The sequence below is a fragment of the Ovis aries genome, chromosome 2 (assembly GCF_016772045.2).
Source record: "Ovis aries strain OAR_USU_Benz2616 breed Rambouillet chromosome 2, ARS-UI_Ramb_v3.0, whole genome shotgun sequence".
NCBI lineage: Eukaryota > Metazoa > Chordata > Mammalia > Artiodactyla > Bovidae > Ovis > Ovis aries.
Genome location: NC_056055.1, coordinates 703431 through 719413, shown reverse-complemented (window position 1 = coordinate 719413; position 15983 = coordinate 703431). Strand labels below are relative to the sequence as shown.

The window sequence follows — 15983 nt, the reverse complement described above, 5'->3', positions numbered from 1 at the left end:
CCCCAGATTCTCACGGAAGCACCTTTTTCTGTCTTGTGTGGTCAATGATTTGACCTTCATTGATGGTGACAGGACGCTTAAGCAAAAGCCTGGCTCCCACTGTGCCTGAGAACCTCCGACTCTAACCTCCTCCTGACAGCGAGCAGGCTCCAGAGGCCCTCTGGCCAGAGACACCCCTGCAGGCCCTGGGGGCAAAGTCATACCTGTTAAAACTTATATCACTTCCAAACAAATTTCAAACGTTAGGTTTAAACATGCACCTGCTTTTTATAGACTCTTTGGGAAACAATTTCAGAAAACCAAGGAAACTCAACCATTTTTGGCCAAATAACTTTCAAAAGATGAGATGGTTGGATGGTATCACTGACTCAATGGACGTGAGTTTGGGCAGATTCCAGGAGCTGGTGATGGACAGGGAGGCCTGGCGTGCTGTGGTCTGTGGGGTCGCAGAGTCGGATGCAACTGAGTGACTGAACTGAACTGAGTTTTCAGAAAAGGCGAACAGGCAGGAGATGGTGACACGTTTTGGTCCTACAACTGGAACCCCAGGGTGCTGACCTCTGACCTGCTTATCCCACTTATTTTTATCCACTCAAAGGATCTCCTCCAAATCCTTCCCAGGCTGTGGTCGGGAGCCTTTGATTTTAAAAAGCATTTGGTTTAGGGTTTGCAGCTTCTAAACTGTCCTTGCAGGTCTTGCAGCTAGGGTCCCCAGGAGCCGCAGAACTAACTCAGGCTGCTTTGGGCAGCATGCCCGTCCTCTCCTCCCCTCAAGGTGGGGCCGGAGGGTCACAGGTCCGCTCAGCCTCCAGACGCCACTTTAGTGCTGCTGTGTGCCTGACAAACACACCGCAACAGGCAGAATTTCAGTCACTTTACTCTGTGCCCCTTCCTGCCCATGTAAGAGTCAGCAGAGCTAGGAAGATGTGCTTGCTTCTGTCAAGGGCTCCCCGGAGGCTCAGCTGGTGAAGAACCCGCCTTCAGGCAGGAGACATGGGTTCTATCCCTGGGTTGGGAAGACCCCCTGCAGGAGGGCATGGCGACCTACTCCAGTGTTCTTGCCTGGAGAATCCCACGGACAGAGGAGCCTGGCGGGCTACAGTCCACGGGGTCACAAAGAGTCGGACGCAACTTAATGATAAACCAACAAGCTTTCTTAAAACCACAGGGAAGCCTCTGGTTTGCTGTTGGCAGAGACAGCACATCTCAGGCCCAGGAGGGGCGTGTGGCTGACTCAGGGGGTGGGGGCCTTCCTCCTGCAGAAGCCTTGTGTTTACCTGAAAGCGGCCCCGGCGGGCAGGTGCGCTTCATCAAGGAAAGCCCTGCTTCCAAACCGCAAGCTGTCTTCCTGTGCTCACGCAGCCTCTACTCACCTTCTTAAGAAAGAAAGCAAACGCACCAGCCACTGGGCTCTCAGCCTCCCTGACGCAGTCACCCACAGGTGACACACTAGCTCAGTGGGGAACACGATAGCTTTTCCCCAGAACAGGGACGGACACCCAGCCCTTAACGATGAAACCGAAGTTACTTCATCAACCCGGCTCACAGGCTAGCGAGCATCCGCTGAACGGAGGTCTGGTCTAGCCTTCTCATTTTATTAGTGAAGGAAACGAGGCCCAGAGGGCTGCTGAGGACTTTTCTGGAACTGGATCCACCTTGGATGAGAGCGCAGTCTTACATTCGGCCTAATTCTGTTCGCCTTTGAAACTGGAAATATGACTTCTTCTGCTAATGACCACGTCTCAGAGGAGGGAGCAGCAACAGTCACTGCTAGACAGACCCACTCCTGACAAGTCGGTTCCTGCTCTGATAGCATTTGACCATCACGACGATGGTGACTGCTTCTGCAAACGCTGAACCCACCTGGCAACAAGGACATGCACCTCTGGGTTTATCGGCGCGTCCCACTCCAGACACAGTCACACACCTGAGCGTGTCCGCTCCAGCTCTGCACCTTGAGGCTTGGGCCATGCACAGAGGAAGTAACAGGGTGCCTAGCCAGCGCTTCTCGTATTTTGGTTCATCAGCTGCAGGCGAGGAAGGCGAGGACGGAGCCTGTGCAGAGCAGACGAGTGCCAAGGGCCACAGGATCATCGAGAGCACCAAAAACAGGGGGCTGACAGGCCCCGACAGCACGTCTGCAAACTCAGGTCTAACTCGTCTCGGCCGCGGCAAGAGTGTGTGCATGCTCAGAGCTCTGGGAAGAAACAAGTGCCCTTCTAGGTCAACGTAAACTATATTCTTCATCTATTTTTTAAACAAAATACCGCGCCAAAGGGAGACGAGTCACAGGGAAGAGGCTGGGGGTAGAGACTGGCTTTGGGAGGAATCTGGGGCCCTGAGGAAGGCTGAGTCAGACAGGCTATGAGCTGCCTCCCCCAGCCGGAAGGTCAAATCATAGTGGGATTCATACACATTAATGCTGCCAAGATGCTAACAGGTGGTCACAAGCCCAGTGCATTAGCTAATAGCAAAGCTCGCAGCGTCTGTCCAAAAGGAGCCGGGGTGGGTGCGGGCGTGGGGCCTGAGGGTAAGGGGAGTGAGAATTCATTCTTAGGTGGATAAGAAGCTCAGGGTCCCTGAAGAGAGGAGAGGGATCAGAGCTCTCAAGGGGAAGAAAGGACAAGCTTTCTTTCCTACATTCCTCAGCCTTAAAGTAAAGTGAAGTCGCCCCGTTGTGTCCAACTCTTTGCAACCCCATGGACTGTAGCCTACCAGGTTCCTCAGTCCATGGAGTTTTCCAGGCAAGAGTACTGGAGTGCCTTGCCATTTCCTTCTCCAGGGGATCTTCCCAACCCAGGAATCGAACCCGGGTCTCCGGCACTACTGTCAGACGCTTTACCGTCTGAGCCACCGGGGAAGCCTTAGCCACTGAAGACGTTTTTTTTCTTTAAGCCCAGAGCTGACGCTACACAACAAGACAGCTCATCTTAAACTCTGTACGACAGCCGTCCAACAGCAATGCGTCCTGTTCCAGACACTGCCGCTGTCATCTTGACATGCAAATTGTGGGAGTGCGTGCGTCTGGTAAGGTCTTTACAACCTCGAGTCCCTCTTTTGATTTATTGTAATAACCAACTGGAAAAGTAACAGCTCCCTTGCTAAGCCTAGCGAGGGGGCACTCTCCATCCCCCTTCCGATGTCTGGGCCCGGGGGAGCTTTCTCTGTCCCTCGTTACACTTTAATAAAACTCCGCTACACAAAAGGCTCTCAAGTGATCAAGCCTGGTCCCTGGTCCCGAAAATAAATCTTCAGAGATCACGAATCCCAACTTTGTTCACCATAAGCTATCAGGAAGATGCTCGAAAGGCTGAATGAAGCCACGCAAACAGCCATGTTCCAAGACGTGACGCCCACACGTGCCCAGCGAGCCGCAGGGTCAGAGACAGTCCGTCCCCGGTCCTGCGGGCGGGGCCAGCGGCATCCCTCCCCCAGCAGGGAACAGCTGCAGCCCTGTCTGCCTCCCTCTCCAGAAGCATCTTCGCAGCAGCTGTGGCTTCCGGTGACAAAGGCAGGGGTCCCGGCTCAGGGACAGGCGGACAGAACACGGCTCATCCCCAGGGCACAGCAAAGCCACTAACCAGGGCAGCGATCCCAGACCCACCCGGAGTGGCAGGGAGGCCCCGCCTGGGGTCGCCAGACCCCGCCTGACCCCACCTGCGCTTACACGATGGCCGACCAGCTCAGGACACGGGGACACTAGCGCAGGGGCCCGCAGGCAGCAAGGGTGGGGCTGGGGCAGTGCCCTTACACGACGGCCGACCTGCTCAGGTCACGGGGACACTAGCGCTCGATGGAGCCGCTCCCCCGGGCCCTGCTTTGCTGCACAGGGGACTCGGCTCTACACGCTGCAACAATCTGATCCAGAAAAGATTCGGTGAAGAACAGACACAGGTACGCATAACTGAATCACTTTGCTGTGCACCTGGAACTCTCCCAGCACGGCTAATCAATTCTACTCCAAAACAAAAGGAACATTCCAACAAGGCCAGCAAGCTGTATACAGGGGTGACTCCTTTCAGGCCAAACTCCGCGTGAGCGTTCAACCATCTCGGGCCGAACAGCTGACACTCCCGGATAATACCCAGCAGGTCCCACCCCGGGGCCTTATTTGGACAAAGTCTTTCCGGGTTTGATTAGACTAATGGTATTGCGATGGGGGGGCTCCCCGGGTGACTCAGTGGGTGGAGGACCCGCCTGCAATGCTGGAGGCGCAGTAGACCTGGGTTCAGTCCCTGGGTCGGGAAGGTCCTCTGGAGGAGGGCGTGGCAACCCACTCCAGGATTCTTGCCTGGAGAACCCCACGGACAGAGGAGCCTGGCGGGCTACAGTCCACGGGGTCGCAAAGGTCCCAAAGTCAGACACAGCTGACAACTGAGCACACGCGTGTGGACACACTCTGATCCGAGCCTGACACGATGGCCTCAATCCTTACCCGAGGAACACAGGCAGAACCTGGACAGGGGAGTGGGGGCCTTGTGAAGCTGGAGCTGTACCCGGGAGCCACGCGGCCGCCGGCCAGGATGCAGGGCCACCAGGGCAGGGAGGGGCAGGAAGGCCCCTCCTCTGTGGCCTCTGGAGACGCAGCCTGGATCCCCAGCAACTGGAGGCTGAGTGCGCGTGTCCTCCGAACGCTCTTCACTTAAAGTAGCTCAAAAGCAAAGGCACTGTAAGGTCAGAGGTGTGAGGCAGACTTCATGAATCGCCACTGACGGCCCTCTTTCTGCTTTACGTGCTGAAACCTGGTGATGAACCTGCTTTCGGTGTCGCGTGAGCGCAGCACTGGAAAGCGTCAGGTTTATCCCTTTGCTACGGATCTCACGCTGGCTTTACTGGGACGCCCCTCTGCCTGCATGAACTGCTGCTGCCGTGTAAGAAATGGTTGTGATTTGTCATGCACTGGGGCATGCCTTTCGCCACCAGTTTTCACTGAATTTTATCGCGGCTAGTTGCATCCACACACTATGTTTACGGTGTAAGAGTTCATTAAGACCCATGTTTTTGTGCATTTTCTTTGAGGGTGGTTTGCTCTTCTCACTGATTCAAACTTGTGACACAAACATGCATCAATATTCAATTATTAGAATAACCCTGCAAAACCACCACTTAAAGATGTTGTAATGGGGACTTTCCTGGAGGACCAGTGGCTAAGACTTTGCTTCCACCGCAGAGGGTGCTGGTTCAATCCCTGGTCGGGGAGATAGGATCTCATATGCCTCATGGCCAAAAAACCGAAACACAAAACAGAAGCCAATACTGCAACAAATTCAACAAAGGCTTTAAAAATGGTCCATACTTAAAAAAAAATTAAAATGTCATAATGAATTCCAGTATAGAGTAACCAACATTCAAATAAGCATAGGAATATAGTTATTTTATAAAATCACTTTCAATCTACTTTTAAAAATGTAGGATAGAAAGCAATTTCCCACTAAGAAAAGCAACATTTTCCTTTACAAAATCAGGTGGCATTTCATAACTCATTGAGCACATTTGGCATCAGACTATATATAGGCTTTTTGTTTCCTCTGCCTTGGAACGCTTCTTACTTACAGGCAACTGACAAGCCCAGTTTCATGTCAGATTTTACTGATGTTTCCTTTAGAAAAATACTTTGTATAATCCCAAGAACCATGAAGCTAAAGGAAGACACCAGGTGTCTGCAGATCAGTGGGTTTTCAGTGATGCTCAACAGCCTCCTAGACGGAGGGTCTGGTGGGAAAGAAGGGGGAGCCCGTCTGGGGTCAGCTCTGAGCTCCCTCTAGAGGCGGGTCAGGGATGAGGGAGAGCAGGAGCCCGTCTGGGGTCAGCTCCCAGCTCTCTCCATCCCTGGACCCGCATCGGCCGCAGGACACAAGCTGCCTGCCCGCTGCAGCTCCGAGCCTGGGTCTAGAGGAAACGGTGGCAACACCAGTGATATAGGCGCCTGGAGCTCCGCCTCCTGATGGCCACCAGAGAAGAGGGCCTAGACAGACCTCTAGGAGCTGTGGTCACGGATTAGGCCACTCCAGTGCTGGGCAGGCTAAAACTCTGTGAGCCAGTCCATGTCATCAGAGGACAGCTCATAGCCTGCAGGACCTAGAGCATCATGAGTCTAACTTCTGCCCCAGATAGGACATCAGCTTAAGGGTGGAGAAGTGAGGAGGCTGCTCCCCAATCTGGGCAGAGCGCCCTGGGCTGCACCTGTCAGCTCCCCTGACCCCTGACACAGCTGAGGGTACTCAGGTGCTCCGCCACCATCTCCTGCCACGCACCACCCAAGAAGCCGATGTCAGAGAAGGTGGGGACAAAACACGCTTCCTTCTGATTTATGATGCTGTCACAGGTGCAGGGGATAAGGAGCCAAGGGCCATCCGGGCTCTGAAACATTCGACCGTGACCCACCAGCCCGTGGAGCAGCGACTCTGAGACGCCTTGGTGTCTCTGAGCTGGAGAGTCTGAGTGGAGGTGCAGCGGCACTCTGACATGGGCCTCCTAGGACAGCAGCTCACCTGTCTCTCAGGATCCTGAGCAGGATGGGAGGCACCCTGGGCAACTTACTGCTGAGAGGACCAAGCTGCACAGGGGAGGAGGCAAGGAGGAACTCCACGGGGTGAGTGTCAGCCAAGGGTGCTGCCTTAAAGCCACGATCTCGCCATCCCTGAATCACGAATACGAGCTGGGAACGAGCGTGGGCAGGCCTCCCTGCTCCCCAGCGCTCCACCCGTGCACCCCGCAATCACACCATCCCTGAATCACGAATATAGGCTGGGAACGAGCGTGGGCAGGCCTCCCTGTTCCCCAGCGCTCCACCTGTGCACCCCGCGATCACACTACCCCTGAATCACGAATATAGGCTGGGAACGAGTGTGGGCAGGCCTCCCTGTTCCCCAACGCTCCACCTGTGCACCCCGCGATCACACTACCCCTTAACTCACAAATACGAGCTGGGAACGAGCATGGGAAGACCTCCCTGTTCCCCAGCGCTCCATCTGTGCACCCCCTGCCCCGCACCTGTCTCATTTCTTGGGGCTGGTATGTGTCTTTAAATCACCTTTTCCAAGAAAAATGTTCAATGTTTTAAAACTTGATGTTCAAATAAGAGACTTGAAGCCAATTTTTCACGTATCCCTGTCTTCTTTGAATCGCTGGGGTCTTTCCACTTTACTCTTTTATTTCAACTGAACTGTATTGATGTAAATTACACGTAACGACAAGTACTGATTTAAGTGCAGTGTGATGAATTCTGACAAATGTAAGGACCTTGTGCAACCAAGCCCCAAATTATCACACAGAACAATCCCGCCCCAGCCACACAGCCCTCCCCCCGGCGTCTGTGGCTGTGTCTCTTCCAGCACAGACTGTCTCGGGCGTGACTTCCATTACCACAGATATCTCTGGCTCTTCCAGAACTTCTATGTGCAGAATCGTACCGAAGGTACTTGTGTGTGTAGCTTCATTCTCTCGGCAGGAAGTCAGTGACAGGGTCTCCGTGTCTGTGTATTTCAGCAGAAGCTGGGAAAGATTTACGGACAGGAGGTGAAGGGAGCAACAGAGGAAAAGATGTTGAAAGGCATCACCAACGCAGTGGACATGAGTTTGAGCAGACTCTGGGAGGTAGTGAAGGACAGGGAAGCCTGGCGTGCTGCAGTCCTTGGGGTCACAGAGACTTGGATACGACTGAGCAACTGGATAACAGCAGCAGACTGTTCACTGTCGTCACTGAGTGGCTGCTCCTGTGTGTGTGCCAGCATTTCTCCCTTCGTCGACCTGTCGAGGGAGATCCGAGTCATTTCCAGTTTCGTAACAAGATGAAGGGGCCGAGCCGTCGGCTAAATCTGGGCGCCTGGTGTGCGCGCCCGGGTGAGCCCTGCTCCTCCTGACTCATCACCCTTCTTTGGTTCGATCACACATTTGAAGCTCTCCGTGTTGTTCTCTATGACGTCACAGACACCAGGATGGCAGGGCGTCCACGCTCGTGATCCTCTCGGGTTCTGTTAAATACCTAGAAGGCCGAGAAGAATACAAGACTCCCTTTCCTGTGTAGCGTGCGGTCAGTGATCAACAGAAACAGTCGCTCCCCCTGGAATCCTGAACCCGCTCACCTCGTACATTCGAGTTTTTCCCTGATGACTCTCAGAACTGCAATGCATTCACAGGTGACTCCTGGTGCTGGAGGTGAGTTTGTTAGGAAGATGCTTTTTCAAGACAAATGCCACACGCAGAGACACCACCCTACTCATGACAGCCTCCTGCAGGCTTCTGGCTTTCCATCACTCAAGCAGAGAAACATCCATCTTGGAGGCAGGTGTGGAGTGGAGACATGACCTTGGTGACCTCAGAGGGACGGGCCCAGCTTCCAGCCCAGAGGCCCCAGTGCCACCTGCCTCCTCAAGTCTTGGGGGCTATGGGGTCGCACGTGAGATGGGCAGGATAGGAGTCCCTGCCTCGGGAAGAGCTTCCCTAGCACCCCTCTCTGTTACTCCCTTTCTAAACGGCTCTGGAGTCAGTAAGAAAGGAGATGGCCCTCCCTGCACCCAGAGGCCACCCTGGACCGCTGCTCTGGGAGGCTCAGCCCCAGGACACATGCCAGCCTTTCCTGAGGAGCCACCGGGACCACCCAGAACCCAGAGTCCATGCCAGACGAATGCTCAGTGGAAGGCATGTTTCATATCGTAACAGTCTCAGGGGCTATGAATCTGTCTCCCTGGCCAGTCACCCGCGCTGCTGGGGGAAGTCTTCCACACATCAGGACACGGGGCATCTCACGGAAAATATCTGGGGAGTGGCCGTCACAGCAGATTATCCCCCAGGGATGGGGCTGGGAGCCTGGGATGCCTGCAGCCTCCGGACTGGCTGCGAAGCTGGTGCCCACTGATGTGGGGGGGATGGGAGAAGAAACAGATGTCAGGCGCCAGAGCACAGCTTTGGGCGTGATGGGGTACCCTGCTCATGTTGGGAGTTGGAGGAGCCACCTGAGGCCACAGGGGGCAGTGGGAGAGGGCGGGTCCTGGAGATAGGAGGGGTGCAGCCCTACTGCCAACTGGGCCCCGGGCACTCGACAGTCCCCAGCCGAGTGCCCAGGCGCCCAGAACAGACTGGTGGACTTACACCCTAAGTCTAAGGATGATGGTGCCCAGGGCCCCAGCCCCGGGCGGCAGAGTGAGTGCCTCTCAGGCCAGCAAGTGGGGGCTTGCAGGAGGGAAGCGCTCTGGGGCCTCTGCAAGGAGATCTGGGAGCTCCTTAGGGAGAAAGAGCCTAGATCTGCCGCTGTCCCCGGGAGGTCCCGAGGCTGGTGCAGCCGGGCTGTGGCCCCAATACAGCGGCTGCGGCCTCACAGGCTTGGTGGGCATCGGTCCTGAGCTGCTCTGTGTTTGCTCCTGACTGTGGTAATGTCCCTCGCAGACGGGAAGCAGTGCCTCGGGCCCTGGGGGCTTGAGAGGCATCCGTTTCTTCCCAATTCTGCTTTAAATAGACCCAGAACTAAAATACTTCTGAAACAGAGCTTCAGTTTTCACTGCATTTCCAGGGCTAATTTTCTTTGAAAACCTCCTGTCCAGATGGACTGGCAGTATTTAAACTTGTCCTCATCTGACTCTCAGGGGCCCAACCCTTCCTGGACAGCTAGACCGCCCTCCATGACCCCAGCAGAACATTGAGTGTGGACACGGCAGCCCAGGAAACTCGCGCGGCAGCAGGCTGTGTGTGTCTCTGTGAGCCGGCCGAGGGCAGGTCCCAGGTCACGGGACAAGTGCATCTCAGTAAGGTGACCTGCGGAGACAGGCAGGTTCCCACAGATGTTCACATAGTGCCTTGCCTTAATCAAGCGTGTTTCTCACTAAAATACTTTGCTTCCTCCAAAGAGCATCTCTTAAAAGGCTCAATTAGACATCAAATATTAGTTATCATTGAGGGAGAAGGGTCGCTGTCAAATCCTTTTCTGCAGCTGAACTAAGACACACGTCTCAGGAAATCCTTTTCTGCAGCTGAACTAAGACACACGTCTCAGGAAATCTCTGGACGCCACAAGAGCATGTAAATAATTTTCTTATTTGAATTTGATGTATTTTTAGTGGGAGTGTCTACTTTGCTATTTTACCAAAATTAATTCATTTCCTGAAGACGGCTGAGTATCTAAATTAAGTTGTATACATTTTTAAGTGTTACAGTGATACAATAATTTAAAAGCAGATCAACACATCTGATAGCAGATTACTGTTATATTCTTCTAATTGAAATCATTATTAGTCATCATATAGCATTATCATAATAATGAGAAGAAGTCATTATCATGATGATAAAATTAAAACATCTCATGAAACATGCACGGTGGAGTAAAAACAGGGCGCGATTCTTAGACTCTTCTTCGGGAGGCTGTCTGGAAGACAAGTGAAGTCTTGACAGCCACTGGAATCTACTGAAGACAAAGGTCAATAAACTGCCAAAGGGTATGATGAAAATAAGGGAGGAGTGTGCAAATACTATTTTTAGAAACACACAGTATCTTTACACAGGACTGGGGGCTTCAGAGATGACGCAATGCCCTGGCATGACCCGATGCCCCGCCAAGCTGAGGCAGTAACGTGAGCAGAGGTGCCTCACTTCCCGGGCCAAGACTGTTGGGAGCAGAAGCGGCTGGTGGGAAACACAACAGAGGAATCACGCGAACGGAAAGTGGCTCCCGAGCTGCACGAGAGGAAAGCCCCCACTGGGCTGGCACCTGCCAGCCCAACTCAAGTGGCTGTGTTCCTTTCCACAACTTCCCTCCTTTAATCTCCACACGCTTCTGGGGTCACTCATGTCTTCCCTCCTGAAATGTGGCCTTTAGAGATTCTCCTAGTGAAAGCCTGTTGGTGACAGACTCTTTCAGATCCTCTTCTTAAGAACAAGTCTTTATTTCAACTTGTTCTGGAAATGCATTTTTGCAAGGAATGCAAAGATAGACCAACAGTGACGGCTCTTGTCTCCACGATTTTGAAAACACTACTTACTGGGCTGCTTTGCGGCTTCCATTGTCACTGTCGAGAAATACGTTGTTAGTGAAAGTGTCAGTCTTCATAAGTGACCTGTTTTTGCTGGTGGATTTTAAGATCGACTTTCAGTCACAAAGTCAGAGGCAAGTACGACTCTACATGAAGCTCAAACACAGGTAAGATGAATCTACAGCAACCGGGGTCTAAACAATGGTCATCTTTTGACGGGGATGTGGTTCGAGATTCCCCGCTCCAGTGCTCTTCCCTGGAAAATCCCATGGACAGAGGAGCCTGGTGGGCTGCAGTCCATGGGGTCGCTAAGAGTTGGACACGACTGAGCGACTTCACTTTCACTTTTCACTTTCATGCACTGGAGAAGGAAACGGCAGTGTTCCTTCTTGGAGAAGGCACTCCAGTGTTCTTGCCTGGGGAATCCCAGGGATGGGGGAGCCAGGTGGGCTGCCGTCTATGGGGTCACACAGAGTCGGACACGACTGAAGCGACTCAGCAGCAGCAGCAGCAGCAGTGTGAGATTCTGGTGACGAGCTGTATTCTGACCACGGTGCTGCAACATTTATTGAGCTGTTATTTCAAAGTTGTCTGCTTCTCAGCACGTGCCTTATGTCTTAGTTAAACCGTTAAATATCATTCTATCGTTCACGCATTCATTATCACTGCCTGGGAGACCAGCCTCCCTTCCATCTAGAAGATTCAAGTCGTTGTTTAACGTATATGTTTGTTTAACATTTTAAGATGTATTTCATTTTAATTGCTTTTCCTTTTTGCATCTGCTCTCCATCTGCAGGCACTGTTTACAGGCTTCTTATGTGTTTCCTTACAATTTCTGCGAAATTCGGTTTCCATTTTGGGCTTCAATATACTGTTCCTGTACACGCCTGAGTCATTCAGTTCTTTGCAATGACCCTAGTCTTTTGCGTTCATTTTCTGAAAAGCTTAACTTAGAAAATCAGCCATTTATCATCATAAATTCTTCGTCCTCTAATTTTAGCTCTTTATCCATCTGCCACAGGTGCACTGGCACCCTGAGCCCCTCAGAGGCCCAGGGCAGCACGCAAGCTCCCAGCACATCTGATGGAAGCACCAGTCGCTTCTCCGTAAAAAGGAAAGCAGCTCTGGACAGTCAAGCCATGCAGGAGCAACCCCTCTGTGTTTCTTCTGAGAAGGGCACTGGCACCAGCAGAGGCCCCAGGGGCACGGGGCACATCTGATGGAGCGCCAGTCGCGGGGGCGGGGGCAGCTCGGACGTCAAGCCATGCAGGAGCGGGGGGCGGGGGGCTGAGGGGGCGGGGCGGGGGACCAACCGGGGGGGGGGGGGGGGGGGGGGGGGGGGGGGGGGGGGGGGGGGGGGGGGGGGGGGGGGGGGGGGACCGAGCCCGCGAGCGTGTGGATGGGCCTGACAAGGTTCAGGTTCAGGTCTGGGTAGGGGGCACTGGTGTGACCGAGACTCCGCTCAGGTTACTGCTGTGCCCGAGACTCCACTTGTAAACATTCGGCCGGGGTCTAGGATGTGAACAAGGATGGACTTAGAACCCCAAGCGGTGTGAGCCGTCCCTGGGCCTGGAAGAGAACACGGAGCCAGGCTCCTGCTCCCGGAGGCGGAGGGCGGAGAGCGGTTAACAATTCGGTTCCACGTGAGAACACAGGAAAGCTGCCACACACACAAGGCGACACCAGGAGTGTCCCGGGAACCACACACAGTCTGGTTAAACAGGAGATGGGAGACGCGTGCTTACTGCGCTGCTGGAGGCTCCGTTCAGACGCAGACCGCTGTCGAAGAGGGGCGAGGAGGCCCCGCTGCCCGGCTGGCTGGATGGTCCCGGGGACCCTGTGAATGAACAGGCTGTACTGCAGACGGGGCTCCCGGGGCTTACCTGCAGGTCCACCCGGCGGGTCCCCAACAATCCCTGGGGGAAGCGGACGGGAACAGGATGGGCTTAGACCCCTAAGCCATGTGAGCCCTTCCCAGGTCTGGAGAGAACAGACTGGCCCCTGGGCTGCGAGCCAGAGCGGCCCTCACCGCGCCCGCCGCACGGCCGCGCGTCTGGGGCCCTTGGGAAGCGCGGCGGGGGGCAAGCAGGTCAGCCTCTCCCCACCCCCAGGGAGACAGCGGCCTCCCCCGGCCCATCCCCAGCCCCCACAAACCTGCACTCCCCCCTGCACTCCCCGTTGCTAGGATAACGATGCTAATTTCCTAAGTTATTCTTGACTTTCTGATAACTTGATATTCTTTCTTTCTTTGACACGTTTGATTATCTTTCACTGCAAGCTGCTTTAGTGAAAACTAGGAAGATAAGGTGAGTTCGAGGAAAGTGATATTTGTAAAAAGAGGAAGCAGCTCTGGACTCAGCAGGGAGCCACGGCTGGGCCTGGAGTGCGGACCCGGGTGGACTGGGGGGCCAAATCCGTCTCGAGCCCTCTGTCTGCTCTCAGCAAGTTCAGGGACAGAAAGGAGTCCCTGTGTACTCCCAGCCCGTGGGCCTGTCCCCAAGCGTCCCCCACTGCCTGCCCCTGTGGCTCTGGGTGGTTGGGGGCAGCAGGGGCACAGTGAGACCAGTGCTCACTGCACGTGAACACAGGTGTGGACACAAGTCTCCGGCCACGTCAGCCCCGACCACATATCCAGATCCCTCACCGGATGCCAGACTGGGTGCCAGTGGCCCCAGGACCCAGGAGCCACCACACTCAGGCTTGCCCCTGCCCCCGCCCCCCACCCAGTGGGCAATCTCTGGAGAGAGCCAGGGGCCCCACCTCTCCTGTTCTCAGACACCACGGGAAGGGCCCCGCGGGTCCTGGAGGGTCAGAGCTGCTGCCTGCCTGAATCACAGGTCCTTTGTTTTCCTTTAGCTTGAAGAGGTTCAAGGCCAACATTAACCATCAAAAGCCAACTACTGGGGGATAAGTGATATTAGGCAAAAAACTCCAGACCAGCTAGGAAGCCAAGTCTGACCAGCACATGGGTTTGTTTAATCAAAACCCAGACACTGCTTTAAAATCCAGACTTCCCACTTTCCTGGAAGGTGACAAAACCTGACTCTGTGGGGTAAAGTCCCCGAGCAACAGGCACTGGCCGGAGCTGAGGGACTTCAGCCCCACACTGCCCTCATCCCCACCCCACAGACGGGCCGCGAGCACCGGTGTGCACCTGCAGGGGAGCGGGATGCACACGGGTCCCTCCCGAGTCACCAGCGTCCGTGTCGCGGAGGACGGAGCTGACAGCCGGGCCACGATGCTGCAGTCACTCCTCCGAGACACAAGCCCCTGGTGTGGTAGGTATTGATCATTACCACCAGTTCACAGATGAGGAAATTTAGTGGATGTCGTGCAGGCTACTTCTGCGATCTTGGTTTTCTTCCTGAAAAGTCAGGAGCCCGTTTGCAGGCTCGCCCTCAAAGCCCCTGGCACAGTTCGGGTGAAGCAGGTGCCCCATCACCCCGGTTCCCCTTCAGACACTAGACTGCACAGGCAGGGCTTCAGCGGGCTCGAGGGAACCCGATGAACTCACGGGTCTTCACACTGACGCGTCCAGGCCATCGAGGCGCAGCTCCAAGAGCAAGGCCGTCTTCTTTCACGCCCCCCTTACCATCCCACCCTAGGTTGTGTGGCCAGAAGACAAGTGTGGGCAGCCTGTCTGTCTATCCCTCTGGGATAACGGGACGCACACAGCATCCTGACCGTGAGAATCCCTGCTTCTGAACAGGCTGCGGGCGTGTTACACAGCAGGACGTCGCAGGAGCAATAACACGTGAGGAGGAAGCTGTTGGCCCCCGTGAGGCCCCCCACTTACCGAACGGGAGCTTCAGAAACGACGGTGCTTCCCTGAGATACTCGACAGTGATGGTCACCTCATGGCCAGCATTTTTCAGAAGATGCACCTGTCAGTGTGACGAAGGACAGCCACTTCACCACTGCAGAGGGGCCATGGAAAGAAAGCCTGCATCCCCCTCAGGGCTTGCCGGGTGGCTCGGACGGGAGAGAATCCGCCTGCAACGCAGGAGACCTGAATTCTATCCCCGGGTTGGGAAGATCCCCTGGAGGAGGAAATGGCAAGCCACTCCAGTATTCTTGCCTGGAGAGTCCCATGGACAGAGGAGCTTGGTGGGCTACAGTCCATGGGGTCGTAGAGAGTTGGACACGACTGAGCGACTACCACGTCCACTTCCGCTACACGCTTCGCCTGTCTCTCGAGGAGCCAGTGTTCACAATTACCTCTGAGACTCTGGAAGCTCCACAAGCCTCCCCAGGTGGGACAAACGGATGCGGTGTGTCCCCAGGCACATGGCTCCACGCCTCATCCACACACAGGTGCAAAAATCGGCCTGGGCCCAAGGCCAGGCTGCCCGCACACTCGACACCGCTCCCCCCACCCCGAAACCAAAGTCACGGGAAAAACCCACGCGGAGCACCAATCGCCAGACCTCAGACACGGGCACACAGGCCGCGCGTCCGCTGTCATGCTGCAGGCTGCAAACACGGGCTCCAGGTCGGAAACGACCCTTCGGTTTGGAGAAACCGAGTGCATCGCGTCGCCCCTCTCAGTGACACGGTCACCCACCCCCAGGTTCAGGCCCTTCACGCGCAGTGACAGACAGCTGCCCACGCTAGCTCCGGAGACAGCTGTGAAAGCCCGACGTGTTTCCTGTCAGTCAGGCCAACGCGATCCAGACACAGCAGACACAGCCCAGAAATAAGAAGCTGTAAGCGTTCCGGCCCCGGCCCCCTCGGGCAGGTCCCTGATGCCTCCATGTGACCTCCATGTGACCTCCAGGGCAGGGCACCCGCCCGGCCCTCACGTGCATAGGCACCTGCTTCTTCCCGGAGAACCCAGGAATGCCTTTCCTCTCACCCGGGGATGTTCGCATGCCCCCAGACCCTGACGTCCCTGCCCCGCCCCGTGCCTCGGCCTGTGAACCCCGCTGAACACCCGATCCCGGGTCAGCTGAGCGAAGGGAGAGCAGGACAGCACCGTGAGCATGAGATCGGACGACCCGGCTGCTGGGGGCTCATCTGGGA

At 55.2% G+C, this 15983-nt stretch overlaps 1 protein-coding gene and 1 long non-coding RNA gene across 2 annotated transcripts in view; both read right to left on the bottom strand.

Annotated features, from left to right (window-relative positions):
• SNTG2 (syntrophin gamma 2) overlaps positions 1–15983 on the bottom strand; it is a 126192-nt gene that overhangs the window by 40749 nt on the left and 69460 nt on the right. The window contains exons 7-9 of the mRNA XM_042242755.1: positions 14758–14845; positions 12707–12798; positions 1928–2055 (exon numbers count right to left, since the gene is read on the bottom strand). Of these exons, the coding sequence (XP_042098689.1) occupies positions 1928–2055; positions 12707–12798; positions 14758–14845 (308 nt within the window). The remainder of the gene's footprint in view (positions 1–1927; positions 2056–12706; positions 12799–14757; positions 14846–15983) is intronic.
• On the bottom strand, positions 7097–12132 carry LOC121818564 (uncharacterized). The gene is made up of 2 exons (XR_006058533.2): positions 8085–12132; positions 7097–7984 (listed from the first exon to the last, which is right to left on the bottom strand). It is a non-coding gene; the product is annotated as an uncharacterized LOC121818564 (long non-coding RNA).